This window comes from Chlorocebus sabaeus, chromosome 18 (assembly GCF_047675955.1).
Source record: "Chlorocebus sabaeus isolate Y175 chromosome 18, mChlSab1.0.hap1, whole genome shotgun sequence".
Classification (NCBI taxonomy): Eukaryota; Metazoa; Chordata; class Mammalia; order Primates; family Cercopithecidae; genus Chlorocebus; species Chlorocebus sabaeus.
In genome coordinates this window covers 64,542,724-64,557,129 of record NC_132921.1, presented here as the reverse complement: position 1 = coordinate 64,557,129, position 14,406 = coordinate 64,542,724, and the positions used below count along the sequence as shown (strand labels likewise).

Here is a 14,406-nt window from a genome sequence, read left to right as displayed (position 1 = left end):
ACATAAAACTTTAAAATATGCAAACTTATCCCTAGTGAGGGAAAGCGGATCAGCAGTTCCCAGAGAGCGGGTACATGGGGAGAAACTGGAGGGAGGGATTAGCTAGGGATATGTTGATTGTGATGTTGGTTTTGCGGGTATATATGTCAAAATATTAAATTGTACAACTTCAAATATGTGGCATACTCTTGTAAATTATATTTCAATTAAGCTTTTTTAAAACTATGTAATTTCTGCATTAAGATATTTTTAAATCTGTGAAAGCAAAGTACCAGAGAGTCTTTTCTTGACTATGCAATAATGTATTTCAATTACATAGAAACTAAAATCAGCATCATTAAGTCTTTGTCAAAGTTTCAGAATGAAGGTTTAACTGGAGTTGTTTTTTTAAAAATGTATCAGATTACTCTTCATACACATAACCAATTGTTTCCGCCTATTGAGAACTCAGGTCTAATATTTACTTTTGTTCTTTTAAAGGCATTGGATCAATGATTAAGGAAGAAAGCCAAACAGGATTTAAAAAAAAAAAAAAAAAACTCCCTTCAAACTGACATATTGTGTAAAATAACACAAAACATCACAGATGTATATTAGCATTTTGAAAATACAACAAGAAAAAAGTCCAGGACCAGATGGATTCACAGCTAAATCCTACCAGACATTGAAAGAATTGGTACCAATCCTACTGACACTATTCCACAAGACAGAGAAAGAGAATCCTCCCTAAATCATTCTACAAAGCCAGTATCATTTCATCCTAATACCAAAACCAGGAAAGGACATAACAAAAACAAAAACTACAGACCAATACCCCTGATGAACATAGATGCAAAAAATCCTTAAGAAAATACTAGCTAACCAAACCAGCAGCATATCAAAAAGATAATCCACCATATCAAGTGAGTTTCATACCAGGGATGCAGGGATGGTTTAACATATGCAAGTCAATAAATGTGATACACCACATAAACTGAATTAAAAACAAAAATCACATGATCATCTCAACAGATGCAGAAAAAACATTTAACAAAATCCAGCATGGCTTTATGATTAAAATCCTCAGTAAAATTGGCACACAAGAGACATACTTCAATGTAATAAAAGCCATCTATGACAAATCTACAGCCAATATAATACCGAACAGGGAAAAGTGGAAAGCATTCCCTCTGAAAACTGGAATAAGACAAGGATGCCCACTCTCACCATTTCTCTATTCAACATAGTACTGGAAGTTCCAGCCAGAGCAATCAGACTAGAGAAAGAAATAAAGGGCATCCAAATCAGTAAAGAGGAAGTCAAACTGTCACTGTTTGCTGATGATATGACTGTATACCTAGAAAACCCTAAAGACTCCTCCAAAAAGCTCCTAGAACTGATAAGTGAATCCAGCAAAGTTTCAAGATACAAAATTAATGTACACAAATCAGTAGTTCTGATATACACCAACAGTGACCAAGCTGAGAATCAAATCACAAATTCAACCCCTTTTACAATAGATGCAAAAACAAAAACAAAACTTAGAAATATAGGTAACCAAGAAGGTAAAAGACCTTTACAAAGAAAACTACAAAATACTGCTGAAAGAAATCATAGATGACACAAACAAATGGAAACACATCCCATGTTCATGGATGGGTAGAATCAATATTGTGAAAATGACCATACTGCCAATAGCAATCTACAAATTCAATGCAATTCTCATCAAAATACCACCATTATTCTTCACAGAACTAGAAAAAACAATCCTAAAATTAATATGGAACCAAAAAAGAGCCCACACGGCCAAAGCAAAACTAAGCAAAAAGAACAAATCAGGAGGCATCACATTATCTGACTTCAAACTATACTATAAAGCCATAGTCACCAAAACAGCATGGTACTGGTATAAAAATAGGCACAAAGACCAATGAAACAGAACAGAGAACCCAGATATAAACCCAAATACTTACAGCCAACTGATATTCAATAAAGGAAACAAAAGCATAAAGTGGGGGAAAGGACACCCTATTCAACAAATGGTGCTGGCAAACCACATGTAGAAGAATGAAACTGGATCCTCATCTCTCACCTTATACAAAAATCAACTCAAGATGGATCAAGGATTTAAATCTAAGACCGGAAACTATAAAATTCTAGAAGATAACATTGGAAAAGCCCTTCTAGACATTGGCTTAGGCAAAGACTTCATGATCAAGAACACAAAAGCAAATGCAACAAAAACAAAGATAAATAGGTGGGACCACTCAGCAGGGTAAACAGACAACCCACAGAGTAGGAGAAAATCTTCACAATCTATACATCTGACAAAGGACTAATATCCAGAATCTATAACAAACTCAAACAAACTAGCAAGAAGAAAACAAACAATCCCATCAAAAAGTAGGCTAAGGACATGAATGGACAATTCTCAAAAGAAGATGTACAAATGGCCAAAAAAAAAAAAAAAAAAAAAAAGAAAAAAGAAAAAATCCTCAACATTACTAACGATCAGGGAAACGCAAATCAAAACCACAATGTGATACCACCTTACTCCCGCAAGAATGACCATAATCAAAAAAATTAAAAAATAATGGATATTGGCATGTATGTATGTGGTGAAAAGGGAACACTTCTACACTCCTGGTGGGAATGTAAACTAGCCCAACCACTATGGAAAATAGTGTGGGGGTTCCTTAAATAACTAAAAGTAGAACTACCATTTGATCCCGCAACCCCACTACTGGAAAAAGAAGTCATTATATGAAAAAGAAACTTATACATATATGTTTATAGCAGCACAATTCACAATTGCAAAAATGTAGAACACAAATCCCCATCAATCAATGAGTGGATAAAGAAACTGTGGTATAGGGCAAGGTGTGGTGGCTCACATCTGTAATCCCAGCACTTTGGGAGGCTGGGGTGGGTGGATCACTTGAGGTCAGGAGTTCGAGACCAACCTGGTGAAACCCCGTCTCAACTAAATATACAAAATTAGCCGGGCATAGTGGTGGGCACCTGTAATCCCAGCTACTTGGAGGCTGAGGTGGGAGAATCACTTGAACCCAGGAGACGGAGATTGCAGCAAGCCAAGATGGCACCACTGCACTCCAGAGCCTGGGCAACTGAGTGAGAATCAGAAGAAAAGGAAAGAAAGAGAGAAAGAGAGAAACAGAGAGAGAAAGAAAGAGAGAGAGAGAGAGAGAGAGAAAGAGAAAGAGAGAAAGAGAGAGAAAGAGAGAGAGAAAGAGAGAAAGAGAGAGAGAGAGAGAGAGAGAGAGAGAGAAAGAAAGAAAGAAAGAAAGAAAGAAAGAAAGAAAGAGAGAGAAAAGATAAAAAAGAAACTATATATGATGGAATACTACTCAGCTATAAAAAGGGATGGATTAATGGTATTCACAGCAACCTGGATGGAGTTGGAGACTATTATTCTAAGTGAAGTAACTCAGGAATGGAAAACCAAACATTATGTTCTCACTCATAAGTGGGAGCCAAACTATGAGGATGCAAAGGCATAAGAATGACACAATGGACTTTGGGAACTCAGGGGAAAAGGGTGGGAAGGGGTTGAGAAATAAACTACAAACTGGGTTCAGTGTATACTGCTCAAGTGATGGGTGCACCAAAATCTCACAAATCACCCCTAAAGAACTTACTCATATAACCAAATACTAGTCATTCCCCCAAAAACCTATGGAAATAAAAAAAACATAAAGAAACAAAAAAGAAAATACAACAAAAGGCGCTTCCTAATTGGGATTACTCATTTTCCGGTAACGATTCTGACAAGGAGTGTCTAGAAAGTGCTTTGCTCTTTGGTTCCAGACACGAGACACAGCGACATTTCTGCTTTCCCCCTGCACCGGCGGTGAGAAGGAGATCTGTGCCTTGCCTTGGCAGTTATTTTCAGCAACAATGCAACAGAATGACTCGCAAATCTCGAGAGTGGCCAGGGGGTGATGAAACTTGTTGTGATGGGAAAGGGCGCATTGCCCATCGTGGCGGAGTGGGGGCCCTGACCTTGCTTCCTGGCACCAACAGGCTGCTGCTCCTGCTGAAAGCTGCCCAAGATCTCCAAGGTCGGAGACGCCTGACATAAACCAGGCCTGAGCACCGTCAGCACAGCAGACCGGACTCAAGGTTCTGGAATGTGTGAAATATTAAGAAAGGCTTGACTATGCCTCCCTGCTCCAGTCCTTCATTCAGAGGCTAAACGCAAGCCAGAGTCGCTTTAACGGAGAAAGGTTCTCCCAAGAAGGGCTGCATTGCGAAACTCGTCCCACGCCCTAAGTTCTGTCGCAATCGCCCCCTCGGCTTTCCTCCTCCGTTTCAAGATATGTGGAAAAGCTTCAGTTAGCAGAAAAACAAGTAGCATTGTCACCACTATGGTTTAGAAAACATTTTTAGGTCTTTACCTCATTATCCTCTCACAACATCCCTGTCGAGCAGATGTAGGGAAACCACTTCAAGTAAGAGGGAAACATCTTGTGCCTTGTCTTATGGACTGAAAGTAAATCTCTGTAAAACATAACCTAAGGAAGGCCGTGCATTAGGCAGAACCTGTGCAATCACAAAGGTGCACAGAGATAGGCAAAGTTGGGGAAAAGCTGCAAAGTCTCAGCAAATTCTTCCATCAAAATGATCGACTTAAAAAGCTTCACCTACACTGTTTTTCTTTAACCAAACTTCTTTTAATCAAACACATAATAAAATACATTGTCCTGAAAGGCTGACACTGCAGAGAGTAATTCTTAGGCGTATTCCCTCATCTTCTAATATTTTCTTAGGTGGAACAAAAAAAAGGGCAGCTGAGTCCTTCTGGGTCCTGCTAAGTGACACACCCAGAAACGTTTGCTTTTACAGCACTTTCGAACCAGGAATCTGGCTCATTTGAATGCTCTCTACTTTGTTTCAGCACCCATCACCATTTTAAAACAGGAAGGAAAGAAGAAAACTTATTGGCATGTTTAGTTTTAGTCATTTCATTATTTTTCCTTCAGTGTGAACTGCTGTCCTGTTGGAAAATGAGGGGCTCCTCCCTCGGTTCTCCCAGGAAAATGGTTCTTTGTAAGAAGTCATGCTCAGCTGTACCATGTTATCAAGTGGTTTGTTGTTATTTTTAAGCCCAGAAAACTACTTCATCCAGGATGGAAGCAGTTAACACTGAGCAGTAAGAAAGTCATGCGGCCAACAATAAATCAGAACTTTTGTGTGGTGGACTAGACGGAATCTCACCACTGGTATAGTTTATCCGTTTTCGATTTTTAAAAACAGGATATAAAGTTCTGTGTAACTGTTGGATGCGGCACCTACTTCATTAGGTACACACAGCACACGTTAGTAACATCTTAATATTAGGCACATGAGGAAGAGGATTTTTTTCTAAAAAAAATTCAAGGAACACATCAGTGGCTGTGGGATAGAGCACCTGGGGATTGGCACTAGTTTACCACCACTCACAGCAACATCCAACATCTAGCTAACCTTTCTTTACGGGCCTAATCCAGGCACAGACACCTGCAGAACCAGTAAGAAATCTTCACAGGTCACTACAGCACTGACTTTGACCATAACCACTTATGTGCACTCCCGCAAAGAGACTGCACTACTGACTCGGCTTTCAATGTCATCGCTACGAATTTCACTCAATTTTTTTACATTTAAATTTTATTTTTTAGAGATGGGGTCTCACTATGTTGCCCAGGCTGGATTCAAACTCCTGGACTCAAGTGATCCTCCCGCCTCAGCCTCCCGGGTAGCTGGAATTACAGGAACACACCACCGTGCCCGGCTGAGCTTCACTTAATCTTTTAAAGTTCATTTTAGGCAAGTCAGTGTCATTATTATCTTAATTCACTGAATTTAACGATTTCAATTGTGAGCATTTTAGCCTTTCTCCAATGTGTCAGTAAGCATTGACTTCAAACCCAAAGTTTTTCAAAGATAAGATCACCTGTGAGGCAACAATATTCCAAACCGACAACGAAAACAGTGAGTGTTCACCAGACGTGCCTGCTAGGTGTGCCTTACATTAGTGTGACAGTGCAAGTTTTAAAAGTTGTCAGTTGTGTTCCCGCCCTTGGGCCTCCTCCCTACAGCCCTGTCTTGTAGACATGAGAAAAGTGTGCCTCAGAAGGGCTAAGTGACTTGCCTGTGGTCACACAGGTTGGTGGTGGGAGACGTCAAGCTGCAGGCCAACTCTTCTATCTCCTCTTCCAGAGCACTTGTCAGCCACCCACCCAACCTGGAAGCGACAGCCCTGAAGCTCCCACCTGTTTGCCATTCTTTACAGCCTGCCCCCCACTGCCTCCCCTTTTCTGGCTACCTCAGGGTTTTTAACTCAAATACCACGTGCCAATGTGGGTGGAACAGATGAACAGAGGAAGACCAATTACAGGGCTTAATTAAAACAAGCTGTAACAAAAAGCAAGCTGTTTTTTGTAGGGCCATTACCTCTCTTTGAATGCTATTCTCTGCTCTGTAAGACAAAGGTAGAAAGTGTAGCCCCTAAGCATGAAGTTCTTTTTCCACCACCCCAGTCTCAGCCCTACCTAGTCTCCTGGCTGAACTTGTGATAAGAATAAAATAATGGTGTGGAAATGTTCTGGAAAAGCCAAAGGGCCCTGCAAGCAGAGCATCTCCTCCACTGGGAACCTAGGAAGGAGACAGGAATAAGAGAAATAAGAAACTTGAAAGGAAGGTCTGGAGATTTTAGGGGAGCAGCCCCAAGGGGCTAATAAGGAATGGAAACCCAAAGAAAGAAACTCAAAATAGCAACAGCCTGCAGCTCTCCAGGATTGGACGCCTGGGATTCCAGCCCTCCCGGGCAGGAGTCTGACACGCGCTCAGTCCTCCTCAGCTGACTCCAAGTTACCTTCGATGCCAAGGAACAAGCCTCCCAACAGCCAATTGATGGCGAAACTTTTGTTTAAAAGCTGAAGGGAAAAAAAATTCCCCAAAGCTATATACAAAAGGTACTTTTTGAACTGAAAGTTATTCTGTTCCTGGAGATGTAGAAAACAGAAAATGGACTCTAGAAGATGTAAGCCCTCGTTTTCTTCCCCCAGACCCCCGCAGCTTTACATGTTCTATTCTGGGGTTTTGTTTTGTTTTGTTTTGTTTTGTTTTTGGACTCTGTCACCCAAGCTGGAGTGCAATAGTGCAATCATGGCTCACTGCAGCCTTCAACTCCCAGGCTCAAGCAATCCTCCCACCTCAGCCTCTCCAGTAGCGGGGACTACAGGCATGTACCACCATACCCAGCTAGTTTATTCTATTTTATGTAGAGACAAGGTCTCACTATGTTAATCAGGCCGGTCTTGAACTCCTGGGCTCAAGCGATCCTCTTGCCTCAGCCTCCCAAAGTGCTGGAATTACAGGCATGAGCCACCACGCCCAGTCAAATGTGTGTGTGTGTGTGTTTTTTTAAGCCACATTTCCTGGCTGAGGTTATTCCCTAATAGACAAATTTTCTTCCAACTGAACAACCACCTGCTCCCCTCAGAACCTGAGGAGGATTAGAGGTGTTCTGAACTCAACAGAACTCAACACCTGCTGCAAATTCCTGGCGGGCATTATCTCAGCAGCACAGGCTCTGTGTTGGCCCCACCCAGATCCCTCCCCCGACTGATGAGATCGTTTTAGAAAAAGAGCTAATAGGAAAAATTCCACCAAGATACAACACAGGCCACGAGGGGGTGAGGAGGAGGTGGCCAGATGCTGATAAGCCTGTCAGTGTGTGGTGTCAGAAAGAGAAAACTCTGGGCCCTACAGAAACTCAGCCCTGAGTTTGGAGGCAAAGTGAACTCAGAGGGAAGAATCCTGCCTCACACCTCTGGGGTCCTTGGATGTCTTCACCAACAACGCAGCCTATCTGTGGACCGGACGCCTCCCAGTGCCTCCAATACGAAAACCATCAGGCTGAGCAGGAGACGGTGGGACAATTGGGACGCATGAAAGAAAACAATGCCAGTCCAATAGAGAAGAAAGATCGTGCTGTTTTCTACCAGTCGTACATCCAAACACGACCAGTGGGTATTGGAGGCTGTGAGACATGTCAGGCCCTTCCCTCCTGCCTTCCCACCCCGCCAGGGAGGCTGGCAATGCAGCGCCCGCTGCGTTAGGCTTCACACGTGCACCCTCCGCGTGCTCAGCCCGGCTGTGGGTTGAGACCTCCTGGGGCTGCCGGGTGTGGAGTGGAAGGAGTGTGAGGTTTGAAAATAACAGGCCTGGATTTGGAGGCAGGCTCTGCTGCTTCCTAACCACTTGCCCTCCTGTCAAACGGGGGTCATGACCCCAGGGGGTTGCTGTAAGAATGGAGAACAATGAACGGGGCGGGGCTCGTCACATTCTCATGATGCACCTTAAGGAAATATTCCCACCGCAGTCAGTCTCAATCCCACGGATGTCAACCTGCCCAGTGCCTCATACAAAGAATTCCAAGTCATCCGATTCCATGTCTCCACATACCTGTCCCTAAAACCATCCCATGACCAAGGCAGAAGCTCTCCCCCTTTACAGCCACTCTGGAGAGCCCAGATTCAGAGGCTGCATCCACCACCCTGACGGGCGATCGCTGGGAATATCCTAAGGGCTGGGGGGTGGCAGAGTCTACCAGACCGTTCAAGCTGCCAAGAGCTTTTAGAATTGGAAAAATTCCCCAATACAATGAAATTTTTAAGAGATTTGGCTTTATGGATGTAGAAGTATAAAGTGAAACAATTATCTCAGGAGTGGAAAACCAGCCTTAGACCCACCTTGGGAATTAGGACTGAATGGTCAATGCCCAGCCTGCAGGTGTGTGCTATTTAGAGTCCACAGGCCCTTCTGCAGCCTCTCCTTATCTCCAGGGGATGGGGACCTTTCCTCCTCCTCCTCCTCCTCAGATCCTACTGAGCCACCCTTAGGAATTTACGGAGGGAAGACAAATCATGTTTTGTTGAAGCAATCCTGTGCCCGGAGGATCCAGAGCCCTCCTCACGTCTAGTACCTGTGCACTAGAGAGAGACACAGGGAGAGAAGACATCCCAATTTTAAATTCCTAAGTGATGGTGAATCTTTATAGGTGTTAAGCTTGATTATTGAGGCCTGGTGCAATAGCTCATGCCTATAATCCTAGCACTTTAGGAGGCCGAGGCAGGCGGATCACTTGAAGTCAGGAGTTGGAGACCAGCCTGGCCAATATGGTGAAACCCCGTCTCTACTAAAAATACAAAAATTAGCTGGGGGTGGTGGTACAGACCTGTAATCCCAGCTACTCAGAAGGCTGAGGCAGGAGAATCACTTGAACCCGGCAGGCGGAGGTTGCAGTGAACTGAGATGGTGCCACTGCACTCCAGCCTGGGCAGCAGAGCGAGACTCCATCTCAAAAAAGAAAAAACGAATTATTATTGCACAATTACTTACACATAAGACTAGTATCACAACCATTAGGGCGTGGGCTTTAAATTCTTCTTCTGGAAGCCTGCTTTTTAACACCATTCCCCTGTGACAAGTTTCATGCTGGCAGCTGAGCTCAGGAACATACGTGTGGAAGTCCTGAAGTGGTCAAGCTCACTGGTCCATGCAGTATATCCGATAACTCTCGCCTCTCTAACAACAGCTTTAAACAGTCCAATCTGCCAGTGTTTCATTAAAATAAGCCAACAAACTGTGTAGTGTGAAAAATGACAGTTCACGCATCATAGGAAAATGACCCACAGTAACGAGAGGGTTAAAGGCACGTGCACGCACGTGCACACACACGTGAATGCACACGGAAATGCTTTCTCAACACTTTTATATGAGAATTGCCTTTTATGAAAGAAGGTGTAAATACTCTTAGTGGTTGAGTACTGTGCAACCTACCGAAAGCACACACTCAGACAAACAAACGGGCACATTCCCATTGCTACAGAGACAGAGGGCAGTCTGCAGAGCCCTGGATTAGCAGGCGGCTCGGTGGCTACCCTCACATGATCACAGGCAACTTAGGGAATGGCTCATCTCAGTTTTCTCCTTGGTGAAACGGAGATAATACCATTCAACCTGAAGGGCTGTTGCAGAAACTAAATAAACTAATATATGGAATGGAAAGCCCTACCACGGGGCCTGGCACATAGAAGGTACTTTATAGTATCAGAAAAGTCATTACTTAAAATGCCCACTTATCATTAAAAAAAAAAACAAAAAAACCCCTTTTGTTCCTGGTTTCACGTAACAATATTCAAATTCACAATCTGGGATCTAAGGCTTTTCATACATATAAATGGGGCACTGTCTCATCCTTCTGACAAGGCACCTGCGGCCTGCAGTCAGTCTCTACAGCTAAGGAGGCTGGTAGGGCCCAACCACATGGCCAAGCGCAGAAGCCCTCCTCCTGTTATTTGAATGAGTACCTCCATCACACCCCATTTCCCAGCGGTTTCACCCCCAGTCTTGGAGCACTCTCTCTATGGCTACTTTACTTCTGTCCCCAGATAGGCAGAGTGCTCTCTCTCTCTGTCTCTCTCTCTCTCTCTGTTTTAGACAGGGTCTCACGTTTATCACCCAGGCTGGAACGCAGTGACATGATCACAGCTCACTGCAGCCTCGAACTCCTGGCCTTAAGCAATCCTTCCATCTCAGCCTCCCGAGTGGCTGGGACTACAGGTGTGTACCACCATGCCCTGCTAGTTTTTTAAAAAAAATGTTATAGTGATGGGGTCACACTATGTTGCCCACGCTAATCTCAAACTCTTGGGCTCAAGTGATCCTCCCGCCTCGGCCTCCCAAAATGTTGGGATTACAGGCATGAGCCACCCTGCCTGGCCCAGAGTTCTCTCTAAGTAATTATTTACCTGCTTGGCTACTATCTAACTCCTTTTTTCCCATCCGAGCCTTTTTCCCATCATTTCGTTTTCTGCATAACTAAGTCTCTTCATGACTCACTCCCTCAATCTCACACAAATTACAATGCCTGCACCCCACTGACCTGAAGAGTCTCTTTCCGCAGAAACAACTGCTTCCTGCTCACTAACCCATGGCTTTTCTGGAGCCTGAAGCCTCCAGGACTTCTCCTGAGTCTCTAAGATGGGGTTTCCTCCACCAGTATCTTTGCTTCACTCTCTCTCCTTGCCTGGCTCTTCCTCTTCCTTCCCCTCCACTGTTCCTAAGAACTCAGCTCTGCTCAACCATGTCAAGGCCTCAATGATGCCAACCTGTCTGTCACTCTCAACTGCAGAACTGCGTTTCTATCTCCAGCATCTCGGCCAACCTCCAGCCCTGTACTTCCAACACTGCTCACGAATTATCCCTCAGTCACTCTAGGGTGAGTTTCTGAAGAATCTTCTTTTCCAGCCTGGGCAACATAGTGACACCTCATCCCTAAAAAAATAGAAATAAAAAACTAGCAGGATGCAGTGACTTGTGCTTGTAATCCCAGCTACTCAGGAGGCTGAGCTGGGAGGATCGCTTGAGCCCAAGAGTTAGAGGTTGCAGTGAACTATGATGGTGCCACCGCACCCCAGCCTGGGTGACACGGTGAGACCCTGTCTCTAAAAAACAATAATAATAAAAAACTCAACTTTCCTTCCACAGGTCCCAGGTGACTCAGGCTTCTGGATTCCTCAGAAAAAAACTGAGCAATTCCATGTGAAACAGCCATTCCTCCTTGTTAAGTATAAAAAGAAAGCTCCTTCCTTTGTCTTCATTCATCCACCAATTCTCCAAACTTAGGGGCCGGACACGGTGGCTCACGCTTATAATCCTAGCACTTTAGCAGGCTGAGGCGGGCCAATTGCCTGAGCTCAAGTTCGAGACCAGCCTGGCCAACATGTTGAAACCCTGTCTCTACTAAAAATACAAAAAAAAAATAGCTGGACATGGTGGCACGCACCTGTAGTCCCAGCTACTCGGGAGGCTGAGGAATGAGAATTGCTTGAACCCAGGAGGCAGAGGTTGCAGTGAGCCAAGATCACACCACTGCATCCCAGCCTGGGTGACATGGTAAGACTGTCTCAAAACAGAACAAACAAACAAAAAAGAAACCTTAGGAAGCATTTCTCAGTTGAAAAATAAGGTAAACCATTCAGTCCCATCCCTAAAGATACTGAAAAAGGTCCAGACTGAATTTACTCCTGAAACTAAGGTCAAGATTTTCAAGTTCATCAACTCAGTCTGTCTTTGTTTCTTTTTTTTTTTTTTTTTTTGAGACGGAGTCTTGCTCTGTCGCCCGGGCTGGAGTGCAGTGGCCGGATCTCAGCTCACTGCAAGCTCCGCCTCCCGGGTTCACGCCATTCTCCTGCCTCAGCCTCCCGAGTAGCGGGGACTACAGGCGCCCGCCACCTCGCCCGGCTAGTTTTTTGTGTTTTTAGTAGAGACGGGGTTTCACCGTGTTAGCCAGGATGGTCTCCATCTCCTGACCTCGTGATCCGCCCGTCTTGGCCTCCCAAAGTGCTGGGATTACAGGCTTGAGCCACTGCGCCTGGCTGTCTTTGTTTCTTAAACTTCACATTTACAGTACAGTACTTAAAATGTAAAAATGCACTTGAATTGTTTACATGGTTATTACTGAAGAAAAACACCCAGGTCACTTATTTTGGCTTCGTTTAATAAAACAACAGAAACATCTGTCATTTTTTATAACAATTCTGTTGTCCTACTCACTGGGTGGCAAAAATGCACTCCCACTGCCTTGCATTAACCTGCTAATCTGGAGGCGATTCACTCCCCACTGACAACCAAGTTTCACTGAGTTTGGGTCAAATAGAACAATTAAATCATCCTTTGGTTTTCCAAGCAGCTAGAATAATTTGAGAAAATTAAAACAAGCCATCTTATAAACAAAAATGCATTACCTCCCGAAATGAAAAATTCATTTATCTCCAAATCGTCACCAGTAAGTTTTAAGGTTATAGCAAGCCACAACATGCAGTTCTTGTATAAGATGAATAAAATATTCCTGACTAATAACTCAATTCTAATTTTAAACAAATGCATTCAAACGGAGCTGAATACTTAATTTGTATCACTCCCACAAGGTATAAAAGCCTTGCTTGGTTCTGATGTCACTGACTGCTGGCCATAGACGATGAGGTCTCCATCTTACTAAGAGATTAAGGTCGGATGATAGTACCTTCTCTCTCTGACAATGTATCCAACTCAAAGAGACAGCCTAGCTGGGCATTCAATTTCAGCATTTTCCAGTGTACATTAGGAAGTGGGGACCTCATCTAAGTTTCTGTTTTGCTTTGTTTTTGCCAAGCAGGAATTAGCTGAACCCTGTTGGCAGCTCCTCCAGCAGCCCACCTGGGGTAGACCCAGCCACCACTTCCCACAGGACTTCAGGCTCATGTACTGTTCTCTGGAATAAGGTTTCCTGGAGTACAAGTTCCAGTCTGTCCCTTGGTTTGACCAAAGACAGATCCTCCTACTGACTATTCTCTGCTATAATGACAACTGTGCTCTAAGACAAACAACTTATTCTTAGTGGGAAACAATTAATTTCAGCCATCCCATGTGCTCCTCAACAGCCATTTATTCACATTGGCCCATCTTCCGATATCAGACTGACACAAACCCCAAAGACTTGCCCGATGACAATGGAATGAGTGTCATGTATTTAACGGCATTTGTACTTTATTGCATTGCTTCCTGCTTGTTTGTTTAAGATGGTGAAATCGTTATAAGCAAAGAGATGATTAATTCTTCCCCGTCTTTAACGGCCATTCTCTCCCACAATCTCTAGCGAATCTCCGAATCTAAGTTGCGGGGAGGTATGTTGGGGAACCACACTTTTAAGCAGTGTTCCTGAGGTTTTAGCTCAGACATCTACAAGATTGGAAGATTCCGTTTTATGGGGACATATGGACAGAACTCACTTGTTTTAGAGCACTACTTAGCCAAACCTCTCAGCGAATCCTACATTGAAAAGTCTTTAGCAGTATACATTTTGGAATCTTCTGTGTGCCCCAGAACACACAATATGGATCTAATTAGATTCAGCTGTCTTATGTTAGAAACAAACATTGAAAGGAAAAAACCAGAAGTGGGAGTGGGAGCTTTGTTCATCCTCTCGTACGCCCCCGCGACCCCACACTCCCAAGGCGTGCGCATCCTACCCGCTCACTCGGGCAGCACACGCTCCCTAAACACCCCAGCGTGGCCCGTGCCCCGCGCAGCGCTCTGAGCGCTTTTCCGCTGCTGGGTTTTCACCGGATCTGGAAGAGATTTACAGGAGGACTGGAGCCCAGCGCGGCAACCCCACCCCACCCCCACCGCCCCGGCCCGGGCGCGCCCCGCCCGCTCCCCGGCTCCAGGACTTACACCAGCGCGGACGGACAGGGCATCTGGTTCCAGGCACAGTTGTACTGAGCCTGAATAAAACTCTCACTTCCCTCCAGCACAGAGCAGCTCACATTCTTGTTCACGATGTAGGCGCACCAGTTCCTGGGGTGCAGGAGAGAG

The 14,406-nt window shown here is 44.3% G+C and overlaps 1 protein-coding gene across 1 annotated transcript in view; it reads right to left on the bottom strand.

Moving 5' to 3' along the window:
* The window catches only part of EMILIN2 (elastin microfibril interfacer 2), a 60,412-nt gene that overhangs the window by 45,229 nt on the left and 777 nt on the right, over positions 1 to 14,406 (bottom strand). The window contains exon 2 of the mRNA XM_007974520.3: positions 14,266 to 14,388. Coding sequence (XP_007972711.3) covers positions 14,266 to 14,388 — 123 coding nt within the window. The remainder of the gene's footprint in view (positions 1 to 14,265; positions 14,389 to 14,406) is intronic.